Source organism: Phascolarctos cinereus, unplaced genomic scaffold (genome assembly GCF_003287225.1).
Source record: "Phascolarctos cinereus isolate Bilbo 61053 unplaced genomic scaffold, phaCin_HiC Scaffold_7;HRSCAF=346, whole genome shotgun sequence".
NCBI lineage: Eukaryota > Metazoa > Chordata > Mammalia > Diprotodontia > Phascolarctidae > Phascolarctos > Phascolarctos cinereus.
Genome location: NW_027556180.1, coordinates 146,265,070 through 146,279,444, shown reverse-complemented (window position 1 = coordinate 146,279,444; position 14,375 = coordinate 146,265,070). Strand labels below are relative to the sequence as shown.

The following is a 14,375-nucleotide window of genomic DNA, read 5'->3' as shown; positions in this document are numbered from 1 at the left end:
ATGTGTCTGAGGCTGAATTTGAACTCAAGTCCTCCTGAATCCAGCACTAGTGCTCTATCCACTGGGCTACCTACCTGCTCCTAAACTCATTTTTAATTGCATTGTTATTCAACTTTCCTAATTGTTTTTACTCAATAACAATTTATTTCCTAAATGTTTTAATCTTAAATTTGTCAATCTCACATAGATTATCCTTTTAAATTTTCTATGATCTTTCATTGATCTATCTTAACAATTTTTAAGATAACTACTTTTTAACATATAATATACATTATATATTATATATAACATATGTATATTAATGTATTTTAACATGTAATACATAAAAACATATACAGATATGTATACATGTGTATATATAAACATACACAGATATACCACGTCTGCTGAATCTCCAAAAATGAGATCTGAAGTACAGTTCATCAAGAAATATGAAAGTCATATTTCTCACAAGTAAGTTTCATGATTTTGACCACATAATTAGAACATACTAATTTTACCAAACATTTATCACGTGTCTACTGTGTATGTATAGATAGAGCATTGTGCTTAGCACTGGGGGAGATATAAAATTTAGAAAGAACAGTCCCTGGAGCTTACAGTCTAATAGTAAATAACCAGTTACTGTAGATATGAACAAGATTTGAAATTATCTGTTGACATTTTTACTAATCATGTAAAATTCTTTGGCTCAAAATACAAAAGAATTGAGCAAGTTTTCATAAGCACCAAGTTTTGGTTTGCTGCCACAACAATGTAATCAGACTTTGTCCCTCCATTAACTAGGAATTGAAATCCAACAATTTTTTGCAAATGTGTAGAATATTTAGAAAGATAGCAAAAAACCACTCTCCTACAGCGTTAAAGAACTGACCAAGTACAAATGAATTCCCAGTGCTAAAAGCGAATTCATGGTCACAAGGACAATTTTTAGAGCAAATTGCTCTTATGATTTCTGAATCTTATTACCCAGACCTCTCTAGTCCCTACAACAGCATCCAGTCTCACCCACTTAGATCAGAATCTTCATGAATGAGTGGCAAGTGACGAGCATGGTTCAATTCCTGCCTTTCCCCTGATAGCTGTTTGACCCTGCAGCACCACCCCCAAGGGGAATCAAATAGCAGGAATTCAGGATGTATAGAAGCAGAAACTTAATATGTGCCCAGATTAAAATTGAGGAGTCAGGAATCATCAGGAATATGGAGACCATTCAACAGACTGGTTGCTAATCTGATTCTTGGTTGTCTCCTACTCATCACTTACAGAACTTGAAATGTGTAATTCTTCCCATTGGTATTCAAGATATATTAAATGACCAAAAGTAAGAACCTAAGCACATTGGGTGGTAGCACTTCTATTATATAGGACATGGATAAGTTTCACACAAGATGAGAAGGCGTGGATGGTTCACGATATGCATTGGTATATCATCAGCTATATCAGGAGTATCAACACTGATGAGACTATGAATTTATTAAAGTATGCTTCTAAAATGGTTAAAGGAAGAACCAAATGGGATACAGGTAGAAGGACCATATATAGTTTATTCTTTGCTAGCAAAGATTTCCAGTATACTCTGGGTAGTTAAAGCCTTGCTGCTTGGAATGGTTTTGAAAAGTTTGGGAAATCTGAAGGATTTCCATAATTAGTATGAGTTAGTGAAAATGAATTCTCTCCAGGGCAAGGCCAGGGTGAGAATTAAGACTATTGCAAGTAGGTGCCTGATCTTATCTCTCACATATCGAGAACTGCTTCTAAAGTATCAGCGCTCAAGATGAAATTCAAACTTCTATGCAACCAGACTATTGCCAGGTTGCCAAAATACATCTGACAAAAGACATGCTACTACCTTCATTAGTGTGAATTATAGAACTTGTCAAAAAAAACCCATCCAAATTGAATTAGTATATAGCTTGCCAATGCTAGTTATAGTCAATTATAATATTTTGGAAAATTTTATGAAAGTATGGCTATTTTAAAAAATTTATTCTGTCAAGTGGTAAACAAATAATACAACATATTTCCAAAAACTTCTCATTTGTAGAACACAAACCTAAAACAAAATATCATAAAAATGCAAATAATACATTATCAATTGATGTAGACAATTATTTTAAAGAAAATATTTATGAGGGGGGTTACACTCACTTGTCAAAGGAGCTTTGGATAATTTTTCTGTGCAGCTATAATACTCTTGGGTGCTTTCTTGTAGCCTTAGCCATTCCTGTGCTTGAAACAGGTAAAGTTTAGCTTCTTTTCCAACAGCTGCTGCTATGTTGTTGATTCTGACACATAGAAGAGCATGGTCACCTTGACATGAAAAAAAATGTTATAAATGTAACAATTCATATTTACATAGCATTTTGTGGTTAAAAAAATCCTATCCATGCATTTCATTTGATGTTCATAACTCTGTAAGGTGAGTTGGGTAAGTATTAGCTCTGTTAATAAGGAAACTGAGGCTCAGACTTGTCCATGGTCCCAAAGCCAAGTCAGTGACAGAACAAAATTTAAAACCAGGTGTTCTGGCTTTGAGTCCCATGCTCTTTCCATTACAACATGCATTCTTCTCCAAGCTGAAATCAGAGGTAATTTCAAAAAGACATTTTATAATAGTGTACATTGTCATGGCATCAGTATTGAACCAGGTCCTCTAAACTTTCCATAATTATCATAATATAGTAATCATTGTGCTTGACAACATCTACGAGGCAACATAAGATCATGAGGTGTCTATACAGTTTTGGTGTTGCATTTTTTACTATTCTATTTATTTGATATTTGCTAATGCATGAGTAGCATACAAAAAACTCAGTAAGAGAAATCAGAATAACTTGTTCTTCAAACATATGTGGTAGATGTGAGCTTACCATGTAATTTTTTATAAGACTGATTATCAGGTTGGCATGTTGAAGTATTAAAGCAATCTAAGTCATTTTGCTATTCCTGAGTAACCTACACTCTATCATTTTAATGAAAAAATTATAAACTGTCAGAGTGGGAAGGTACCTTAAAGATCATCTAGTTCCCCATTTTACAAATGAGGAAATTGAGGACCTGAAAGGGTAAGTTCGATGTTCAAAATAACAAAGGCAATAAAAGGCAGAGCCAGGATACAAATGGAGTTCTGCATCCAGTGTTCTTTCTACTGTACCACACTGTCTCAGCATTGCTTGGGTGTAAGAGGTACATAAATACAATAAAAGGTGATATAATATCTAATAATCAGCAATAGGAATATTTTAGTAATTCTCTATAAACTTTACTTAGTCTGGAACCCCCATAGAGCAGTTAGGATCATATTTTTAATAATTAATACTGGGTTGTAATTTCTAGCAATCTGATATATTTGTCTTATATATAATATTATGTTTTTAATTATATAATATATAACCTTAGTATATATTATATTAATCTTTATACAAATGTCATACTGAAAAACAATATAGTTTAAGTATAGTTATAATCAATTTATTATTAAATTGAAAATGTGAAATTCTCTTATGGAATAGAATATGACAAAGCACATACTATAGCTATGTGTTATATATGTAAATAAAGTCTGACTTTCTCAAATTCTGACTTCTCCTTGGATAAAAGTAGCATGTGATTAAGTTGAGCTGTCATACAATTATATTTCTTATGTGATCTTTTATAAGATCTTTATCTGGCCAGTGTTTCCTTAACTTCCCAATAGACCCTTTCCTTCCTTCCTCTACACAAATAGCAGAGAGCAGCATGCTTTGTAGTATTGTATAACACTGGACTGAAAACCTGGAGACCTGAATTCTGGTCTGAGCTCATTATTAATTTGCTATGTGACTTCTGGTAAGCCATTTTACCTCCCTAAGCCCGTTTTATTTTCTGAAAAATGAAAGGTCAGAATTTGATGATTTACCTTCTAGCTCTAAAATTCTCCAACTGATTCTAATTTCTCCTAAGACTCTTCCTAGCCCAGTGTTTTCTCCTGAGAATTATTCCTAGACCACATCTTGATCATCACAGCACCATCTTCTGGCCCCAAGAACCCATACTTAACTATGAAACAAAGCCTACTTTGGTAAACACTGGTACTTGTAAGATAGTATCTGTCAAGGTAAGAAGAGGAGACACAAGTGATCCAGAATAAATCATATAATCAATAATGAATGTGGATAAAGACTGGCAAGCCATGGGCAGTTTTGATTCTGGAAGAAATAGAATGATGACTGAGGAATAATTGACAGAAGGGATCTTAGTGATCACAGGATTAAGAGTTCAATGGGCAACTTTAAAAAGCTATATAATCTTTCCTTTTACAGATAAGGAAACTGAGGCCCAAAAGGTTAGTTACTTGAAGTAGCAAGTAGAAGAACCAAGATTCAAACTTTGCTCTTGGGATTTCAAATCAGGTGCTCTCTCCACTACACCCAACTGACTCCTTACAGCTATTTCCTCATTTTACTGATGAAGAAACTGAGGCCAAGAGAGGTAAAGTGGTTTGCCTATTATCACAAAATGAGTTCATGACAGAACCAAGACTTCATTCCAGATTCCCTAGTCAGCATTTTCTGTATTATCTCTTATTTGTTGTTTTTCAGTTACATCCAACTCAGTGACCCCATGTGGGTTTTCTTAGCAAAGATACTGGAATGGTTTACCATTTTCTTCTCCAGCTCATTTTACAAATGAGGAAACTGAGGCAAACAAGGTTAAATTTTTGGCCTGGGTCACACAGCCATTAAGTGTCCGAGGCTGAGCCACCTCTACCTCCATTATATCTTATAGGGTTCTACTTGTGGAACTTTTTGTTCACAATTCCACTTAAATATTTACTAACTACATTAAGTCAAATATAATGCACTGTGTTACTTGTTTGGGGAACTAAAGGTATACAGTATGATGTTGTCCCAGCTTTCAAGGACCTAACAACAGAGTATACACATTGTTCAAACCATGAATAATTGGAATTTGGATTCCAAAACTTTTTGAGACTAGAACGAAGCAGGCATAATTAAGTGGTCTACAAATATGACAGCAGAAATAAAAGGTTATTTTTTTATTATGGGTTGTTTTTTTTTTCAGTCAGAGGGAACTTTTAATTGTTAGTGCCTTGGTTTGTACAACTGTAATCCAAAAATCATATAGCAGAGATAGTTCACAAGATAAAGAAAATTGGTCTTACAGAGAGGAATCAAAAAAGATCACCTGTTCCTCTGAAATTTATTCATATACTTTTACATCTCATTAGAGGGTGACCTCTATGAGGGCAAGGACTGTATTTCTTCCTGCTTGTATTTATATTCGGTATACACATACATAATATATATGTATGTATAATACGCTCAGCACATTATCTGGCACATGTTGTCATTCAGTACTGTCCAACTCTTGTGACCCTGTATGAAGTTTTCTTGACATAGATACTTGAGTGGTTTGCCGTTTTCTTCTCTAGTGAATTAAGGCAAATGGAGGTTAGGAGACTTGCTCAGGGTCACACAGCTAGTGAGTGTCTGAGGTCGGATTTGAGCTCAGAACCTCCTGACTTCAAACCCAGTGATCTACCCACTGCACCACCTAGCTGCCCCATGTGGCACACAGGAGGCGCTTAAATAAATGTTTCCTGAATGATGTGCTTTTTAAAAGGCAGGTTGCAGGTTGGGAAAATGCACTGAAAGATGAAGAGGAGGAGGAAGATTCATATTTCTACAGGATTCTTCTTAACGATATGCCTAAAGGGCATTCCCTGGACTTGGAACCAGATGGCCTGGCTTGGAATCTCAGCTCTGCTGTGTGTGTGTGTGTGTGTGTGTGTGTGTGTGTGTGTGTGTGTGTGTGAGACTCTGGCCAAGTTCTATCTTTCTGGGTCCGTTCCCTCATCTGTACAATGCTGTCTTGACTTCTCCAGTCCCTTTGCAGCTCTAAATCTAACTAACTAGGGGAGGATGTTGGGGGAGGGGGCACACGGGCTGGACAGCCAGGGGCTCTTGCAGGCCAGAAGTGGGGCCAGGACGAAGTCCCCTCTTTCGTGATTAACCCCTTCCCCTCTACAAGGCAGGGGGAGGGGAGAGCAGAGGACACACTGCGGGCCCTCCCGCCCCCCGCTGTCGCTGATACGCACACGGACACGCATCGCGGGCCGAGAGGCCTGCGGCGCGTACGTGGCTCAGCCCGGGGCAGGGGCCGCAGGGAAAGGGCCCGGCGCCCCGGCTCAACGCCAGGTACCTACCATGGAACTGGAAGTGGCTGATGCTCTGGCCCTGCAGCTCCCAGGCCGAGGCGCTGCTGAAGCTGCCCCGCAGGGTCTTGCCCCGGCTGCTCGGCAGCCACGATGAGCAGCTGAAAGCCATCGCCAGCAGCAGCCGAAGCACCCGCATCCCCGCCTCCCGACACCCGCCGGGCCTCATGCGGGGCCCCTGCACTCCACCCCGGACCCCCAAACTGCTTCGGGTCCCCCACGTAGACAGCTGAGGGAAGGGGCGGGGCAAGATGCCGGCTGCACACCGCAGCTCCGGCTGACAGCCAATGAAACCCGGGCTTATCCGCCCAGAACCAAGGTGCCCGCCAATCATGACGCGATGTGGGCGGGACATAGGCACTCACCCCTCCCGTGCCCCGCTGGCTGGTTCCCGCCTTTTCCCTGAAAACTGGAGGGACTCAGCTTCAGGCGGTAGAAATTTGTCCCGCCCCCCCAACTACTAAGCATGCGCAGAAACTTTTGCGCAATCTCAGTACAATTTTTTAAAAGTGTTAACTCTGGCTTTTACGTTGCCTCAGGGCATGAAGAGTGAAAAAGGAATGAGACAGTGAAAGGTCTCTTCTAATTGCAGAAAAGCTTTAGGACTCATGGGGATTCAATTCAATAAACATTTATTTAGAGCCTACTATGTGCCAGCTGCCAAGGGGCAGCGAAGTGGACAGAGTGCCAGACCTAGAGTTCAAATCCCACTTCAAAGGCTTATACCTATGTGACCCTGGTGGAGTCACTTAACCCTGTTTACCTCAGTTTGCTCATCTATAAAATGAGCTGGAGGACGAGATGGTAAACCACTCTGGTATCTTTGCCAAGAAAACCCCAAACGGAGTCATCAAGAGTCTGACATGACTCAACAAGAGAAATGTATCAGGCACTGTGCTAACTGCTGGGGATACAAAGAGGAAAAAGACAGTGTATATCTTGAAGGAGCTAAAAATCTAATGGAGGAGACAACATGCAAACAAACATATAGAAAGCGAACCATTAAATTTAATACGTTTTTATTAACGTTAAGGGTGTTTGAACTAAACTCTGGACAAGTAGAGGCAAAAGACAGTGCTTGGCCTCAAGTAGCTTACTGTCTAATGGGGGAGAATACATGCAAACAAAGATAGATAGATAGATATGGAAAGGACTGGAATGAACAACCCAAAGCAAAGATTGCTGAGATTAACCTTTTCTGGAGAGATTCCAGTCGGATGAGTGCCCCTTCCCAGCATACTAAGGTTGACTGCTGAAAATTTCTGACTGTAGAAATATCGTTCTTGCAAGAGGTATCCATTCCATATATGTGTATTTGCACACTAGACTTGGCTCATCTTGTCATGTATACAACTTTCTGGACTTTTTCAGTCATATGATTCTAGACATAGACACTCAGAAAAGATGGGCATTTTTATCTAATGTAGGAGTTGTTAACCTAGTTTCTTTAATACAAGGTGCTCCAAAAGCCTTAATGCAATTAACTGTATTTAGATAACTGTTATTGTAATATTGTGTATTTTCTGCATTGAAAATATTCCGAGAAAGTGTCCATAGGCTTTACCTAGAGGACGTGACAAAAAATGTTAAGAATTCCTCCCTGATAGTGCTTTAGATTGCAAAGAGCTAGCAGTAAATTAACATTAACTTATTTGATCCTCATTACAATTTTGTCAAGTCAATATGACTTCAGATTTCAGAAAAGCCTGGAAAGACAATTGATACACAAACTGATGCAAAGTGAAGTGAGCAGAACCAGGAGAACAGCAACATTTTGCAAAGATCAACAATGATTCACTTAACACTTCTCAGGAATGCAATGATCCAAGGCCATTCCAAAAGACTCATGATGGAAAATGTTATCCACATCCAGAAAAAGAACTAATGGAGTCTGACTGCAGATCAAAGCATATTATTTTCACATTTTTATGTGTGTGTTTTTCCTTTTGTTCTGTTTCTTCTTTCACAACATGACTAATATGGAAATAGGTTTTACATGATTGTACCTATATCAAATTGCTTACCATCTTAGGGAGGGAGGAAAAAAATTTGGAACTCAAAATTTTATTTTAAAAAAGAATGCTAAAAATTGTCTTTACATGTAATTGGAAAAATGCTATTAATGACAAAGATTAATAATGTTAAAATAAAATTTAAAAAATAACTAGAGTTTGCAAAGTGCTTTACGTATGGAAACCCTTTATTAAAGAAAACCAGGTATTTATGTCTACAACCACTTGTATGGGACAAGTGAAAGTTTCTCATGTAAGATGTAAGCTATGCTCCATAAATGTAGTAAGGCTTCAGCATGAGCTGGGCCTAAGTTTCCCTTTTTGGGGAAGTGGGTTGTGCACTAGCTGCCCCCCCCTTTTGTAACCACCCCCTCTGTCGTTTTTTGTGCCTTAACTTTACCAAATAAGGCAATCCTGTAGCTCCCAAGCTAGTTTTGAGTAAAATGTATCTCTTGGGTTCTAAATACAGTGTGAGGTGTCTTGCCTCAGCCAATGAGGATAAGGAGATTGAGACAAACAGGTGGGGGGAGGGGGGGCTTTTTGGAGTGGTTTGTCTGAGACTATATATACTGCTTGCTGTTGTTTGGGCTTCAACTCTCTACACCAGTCTGCCCTGGGTAGGAGGCACCCAACTCTCGAGAGAGACTTGCCAGAGTAAAACCTTCTGTTTTCTACCTGGAGATACCTCTGAGTTTTTATTTGGGTAAATGGTCTCTATTCCACTCACACCTGACTGAAGAAGTCCAGAAAGTTGTATACTTGACAAATGAGGCAAGTCTAGTGTGAAAATCAATAGATACTTGTTGCAACAACTCTAGGAGGTGGATGATATTATTACCTCCATTTTACTGGTGAAGAAACTGAAGCAAACAGGTTAAATGATTTGGCCAACTTCACACAGCTATTAAAAAGTCTGAAGCAGGATTTGAACTCAGGTCTTCCAGATTCTAGGTCCAGCTCTCTATTCACTGCACCACTTACACTTACCTGCTTCTTTGTGTTAATATAAATAATTATCAATAATAAAATTCTTATATCACAAAGTCAACACACTATAATTCTGCAATATTTCATCTAAGAAATCTGCGAAATTATGGTGTTGAGAAATACAGTGCAGGTCTGTAATATAAGGAATAATGCCCTCACTAGTCTATTAAGGAAAGTATTTGGTGAGCCTTAAAGTGCTATATGATAGTAAGCTATTTTCATTATTATTATTATTATTTCTGCTTATAAAAGTTAAATCTTTGTACTCCTAATGAACCTAGGTGAGAAGTGCACTGTCAATAAAAATTCAAGCTCTTTAAAAGATAAATGAATATAATAAAATTCTCAACAAAGAATAAAATTCTCGGTGAGAATATTCATTATTTTTTAAAAAGATTGGCTTAACACTTTGTGATTAGCTATATGTCACCATATACTGAAAGTGAACTGAGTGAGGATACCACTGTCAACCTTTCCAAATTATGGAATTCCTCAAGTATCTACTGAGATACTTGGGGTATCTCAGATTACATAAAGTATTATTAAATTTCAGTTAGTGGTAAGCACTGAACTAAACCCAGGGAATACAAAGGCAAGCATAAACAAAGAGTCTGCTCTCAAGGAGCTTACATTCTAATGGGAGAAGATAGCTAAGCTAGAAGGACAGGGATTAGTCTAGAAAATTAGGGAAAGAGCTGAGTTAGAAGACAGCATATCTGGTATGGATACTTCCTCAAGTGGAGGTTCTGAGAGGAATTCACCAATTAGAATACCATATATGACAAGTGACTGATGGAGTGAGGATGTTAATGTCAATCTATATATTAAATATTAGTAAAGCTTAATTGATTTCATATCGTATTTATTTTTCACTAGCATTTCCAACTTATTTTTCCTAAATGCATACAAGCACTAATTAGATATTGCTTTTGTCACATCCATTTAATCAGCAGCCCTAGATTTGCTGTAAACAAATATTATTGACTGGGAAGAAACTGAATCTTACTATTGGAAGCACAGGGTATGTGGCACAATAGTCTACTTGCCTAAAGAAATCAGGTTATTAGAATTCTGAGCTAGAAGGATCAGAATAAGCCTCTTTAATTTATTTTGTAACTGAGTCTGAAACATGGAGGGATACTGCAGCAACCATACCAGAACAGTAACTTGAGAGTGGATACAAGATTTGGAGTCAGTTTCACTCCTGGCTCGTCTGCTTTTAACTTGTATGGCCGTAAGCAAGTCACTAATCTATCTAAGTCTAGATCTACATTTAACCTGTATGGCCATGAACAAGTCACTAACCTATCTAAGCCTAGATCTCCCTCTCTATAAAATGAGGGAGTTGGAACAGATAGGTTCTAAGGTTCCTTCTAGTTTAAATCTGTAATCCCTGTCATCCTCAGCTCTTCCTAGAGTATTTGCCTTGTGTAACTCCCTCTTTAACTATAAGTAATAAGGTAAGTTTAGGCTATTTTTTTTCCTTTAGGAAATCATGGTTTTCATCCAATCTTCAGGGTATTCCTTTGTAAATGTCATCCTATTGTGTTTAATTGGAAGGGAGGAGAAATTTTATTCTCCCCTCCCCCAATTTATGTATCAGAGGAGATAGCCATAGGTAATGTAGTCCAACAGATGACGGTAAAAAAGTGTTAACAGTAATCCCTTCACAAAGCATGAACAATTCTCTTTGAGTCAGAATGGGCAATATGGTAGGCTGAGCTGAAAACTGCCTGTGCTTTGGGGGACTTTAAGCCTTGGAGACCGCTAGCATTTGGAGAGTTTAGCAGTTTGGTAGAGTTGAAGAAGCCAGCAGTTGGGGAAGAACCAAGATCTTCACCTCTTGGAGGGACGGGAGAGGAGGAGAAGATTTTTTTCTCCTTCTCCTTCCGTTAGCCAAGGTATCTAGCAGCAGAAAGGAACTTTATGAGAATTCCAAAGAAGAGAGTTCTGGAAATGTGAGTTGCCTTGGCCACATCTGTTTTCTACCTGTGTGCCTCACTTCAAGGTTTATGGCTATTGTTCTCATGAACACTGAAAGTATTATGGGATTGTGCTCCCCAAGTTTCTGGGGAAAATCATTGCTTTGAGCTAATTGTGTCTTTTGACTGACTAGTGATGAGAAATACACCAGTGGTAATGTACATGAGATCTAGGTACAAACAGTTTCACTTCAAGACAACATGGATGATACAGGAAGAAGGGAGAAACTCTCATCCCTTTCTTTTCTTCCTCCTCTCCACCTCCTCCCTCCCCATCCCCCAACCCTCAGCCCAGGCACTTTCCTTTGGTATAGGCACAGAGTATCCTCTCTGAACCTTGACTGATTCCAATTGATGAACTCTTAGATTGTTCAACTGTTTAAGGACCTTCTGGGGATAGCCATAGCCAATTTTTTCCAAACCATTGTTTTGGGGAAAGGGGCCTGGCCCTTCTAATTCCATTAAGGATTATTTTTCACATTTCAAGATGTTAGCATGTATTTTGTGGTATTAAAATTTAATAATAGTGTTAAACTCAAATAGAACTAAGGTCGCAAGAATTTCTGTACATAAGGATCCCTGTGAGGAGTATTGACTTAGAAAACCATATGTTAACATTATCTATGTTTTACTGTATTTTTATTTGTTTTGTTAAATATTTCCCAACTACATTTTAATGTGGTTCAGGCCTCACTCCCCACTGCGTGTTTGATATTTCTGCTAAAGTAAAGAAGGTATAAGCTGTTTTTCTATGTGTGTTTTTGGTGTAGAAGGCCCTTTTGCTCGGTCTCTATGCTTGTTCACTCTCCAATTTGATGGTATGTATATTAAGAACTTGTGCTTAGGTATCTTAGGAAAGTACTCTATTATAAATCTCTTTACTATGGTATTCCAGAAAATGCCTTTTCTCTGAGCTAATTGTATCTCCTGGCAAACTGTTGAAAGGTATAGGTAGGAGCTTGCAAGCAATTGTTTTAGTTTAGTTTAGACCTGCAGAATACCTTGAAACTGAAGGGGGAAGAGGGAATAGGGCTTTCCCTAGGTAGAATGACCTGGGAGGGTTACTACTTGGGCACTAGTATAATAACTAATAACTTAAATTTAAATAGTATTTTAACATGTTTAATTTTTGTCTTTCTATCCCTAGCAGCTAGCAATGTGCCTAATACATTTTGGTTTGGGGCCTGGACCTGTGATTTCAATGATACAGGAAACTTCCAATGAGGAAATTCTACCTATGCAGATCTGCAAATGCTCCATAACTTAGAGCCTTAGAGAATTGCTTGGAGGAGCACAGACAGGTTGAATGGCTTGCCTATTCACATTCACAATTTATGTCAGAAGGGACATTTCCCTCCTAGAATTTCAGGGATGTTTAATAAATTCTTGTTGAATCAATGAATGAATGGGTGGATGAATTTCATTTGATCCTTACAACAACCTGTATGATAGTGTTGTACCGAGAAATCAGTGAGTGCGACCCAGACATAATTTAAAATGTGGATTTATTAGCCTGCAGCTGCAAACGATATGCACACCCAAATCCAGCAGCCCCGATCAGGGGTCGAGCTAGGATTTATATGGAAAAGAGCATGGGAAAGAAATGCCAGGAACACTGATGAGGTAATCCAAAGGTGCAGATGTCTTTGGGGGCTATGGATGAGAAAGTACAGGGAGTATACCGGACAGGGAGGGGGATGGATCTTTGGAGTCTGGCAGGAGGAAGAGTCTTTGGGCTGGCCAAGGACTCCCCTTTCCCTCTGTCTTGATGAGAGAATGCTCTGCAACAAGGGAAAGCTTTCTCACAACAGAGGAACTTACTAAGGAATTGGGAGGCTTCCAGAGACATGATCTGAGGGCTGGGGCCTGAGCAGCCCAGCTCTGTGTAGCTATACCAGGGAGAGAGATAAGGGTTGTGCTGAGGCCCATGCATGAATAACTGCTAGGCACAATGTCGTTGGGCTGGGGAATGGTTGTCAGAGACAGTGTTTCTGAGACTAGGGAGAAATTGGGGCACAAGTACAAGCACAAGCACCCAAGCACCCCATCATTACAGGTCAGAGATCACATAAACCAGACCAGGTGTCCTGGTGTCTGGTATAAACATAATTATCTAAAGCAATTATATTGCAAGCTTTCTTATCCATTTGCATTGGAGGTATGGGCTGTGCTGAGCTATGCAAGAGTACATTTCACTATTGTTTAGATTTAGGAGGAAAGAGGTCTGGGGCAAGATTAAGCAGTAATTTCTGCTTTCCATGGCTTAAAGGGCCCTGCTACCTAAATGGTAAAATAATGTTCTGCATAACAATAGGCACTATTATTATTTTAATTTTACACTAAAAATGAACTCAAGAGGTTAAATGACTTGCCCAGCCAACAGAGTAAGGCTACAAACAAAATCCTATGGGGGGAAGGGAAAGAGGAAAGGAGAGAAATTGAAACTCAAAATTTGAAGGAAAAAAGTAATGTTAAAATTGTTTTTTCATGGAATTGGGAGAAAGTAAAAAAATAAAAAAAATCCTGAAGAATGCCTACATGTTAGCAACAAAAGGAGGAATAGTAAAGGAGACTCCTATGTGCCGCTTGATGAAAATACAAAGACAAAATGATAGAACTCTCAAGAGGAAATCTACTTGTCTGGTGTTATCCATGCGAGGATGGAGTGTCTTGTTTGTGGAACAGACAGGAGGTAAATGTCATTGCATTGAAGAGTACATGGTGAGGTGTAAGATCTAATAAGAATGGAAAAGTAGGAGAGGGCTAGATCGTGAAAGGTTTTGAATACCAGACAGATTTTGGATTTGCTCATGGAGGCAATAGGGAGCCACTTTAGTTTACTGAGTAGCTGACTGACATGGTTGTACCTGTGGCTACGAAGATCCCTTTGGTGGCTGAGTTGAGAGAGTTGAGGAAGGCACGCCCACCAGAAGGCTTCTGCATGAGACCCTGCACTAGAGTGGTGGCAGTGTTAGAGGACATAGTAGCCAGATGTTGCAAGGTGAAATCGGCAAACAGATTGGATATTGGAGGTGAGAGATGGTGAGGAGTCAAGGATGACTCTTAGATTATGAGCCTGAGGGACTGGGAGAATGATCTTGCCCTCCATACTAATAGGGAAAATAGGAGGCAGCAAGATTTAGGAGGAAAGTTTTGTTTTGGACATGTTGGGTT

At 39.0% G+C, this 14,375-nt stretch overlaps 1 protein-coding gene across 1 annotated transcript in view; it reads right to left on the bottom strand.

Annotated features, from left to right (window-relative positions):
- The window catches only part of GPR180 (G protein-coupled receptor 180), a 41,473-nt gene extending 35,004 nt beyond the window's left edge, over nt 1-6,469 (bottom strand). Inside the window, exons 1-2 of the mRNA XM_020965812.1 lie at nt 6,212-6,469; nt 2,152-2,313 (exon numbers count right to left, since the gene is read on the bottom strand). Coding sequence (XP_020821471.1) covers nt 2,152-2,313; nt 6,212-6,389 — 340 coding nt within the window. The 5' untranslated portion in view covers nt 6,390-6,469. The remainder of the gene's footprint in view (nt 1-2,151; nt 2,314-6,211) is intronic.
- Between the last annotated feature and the right edge of the window lie 7,906 nt (nt 6,470-14,375).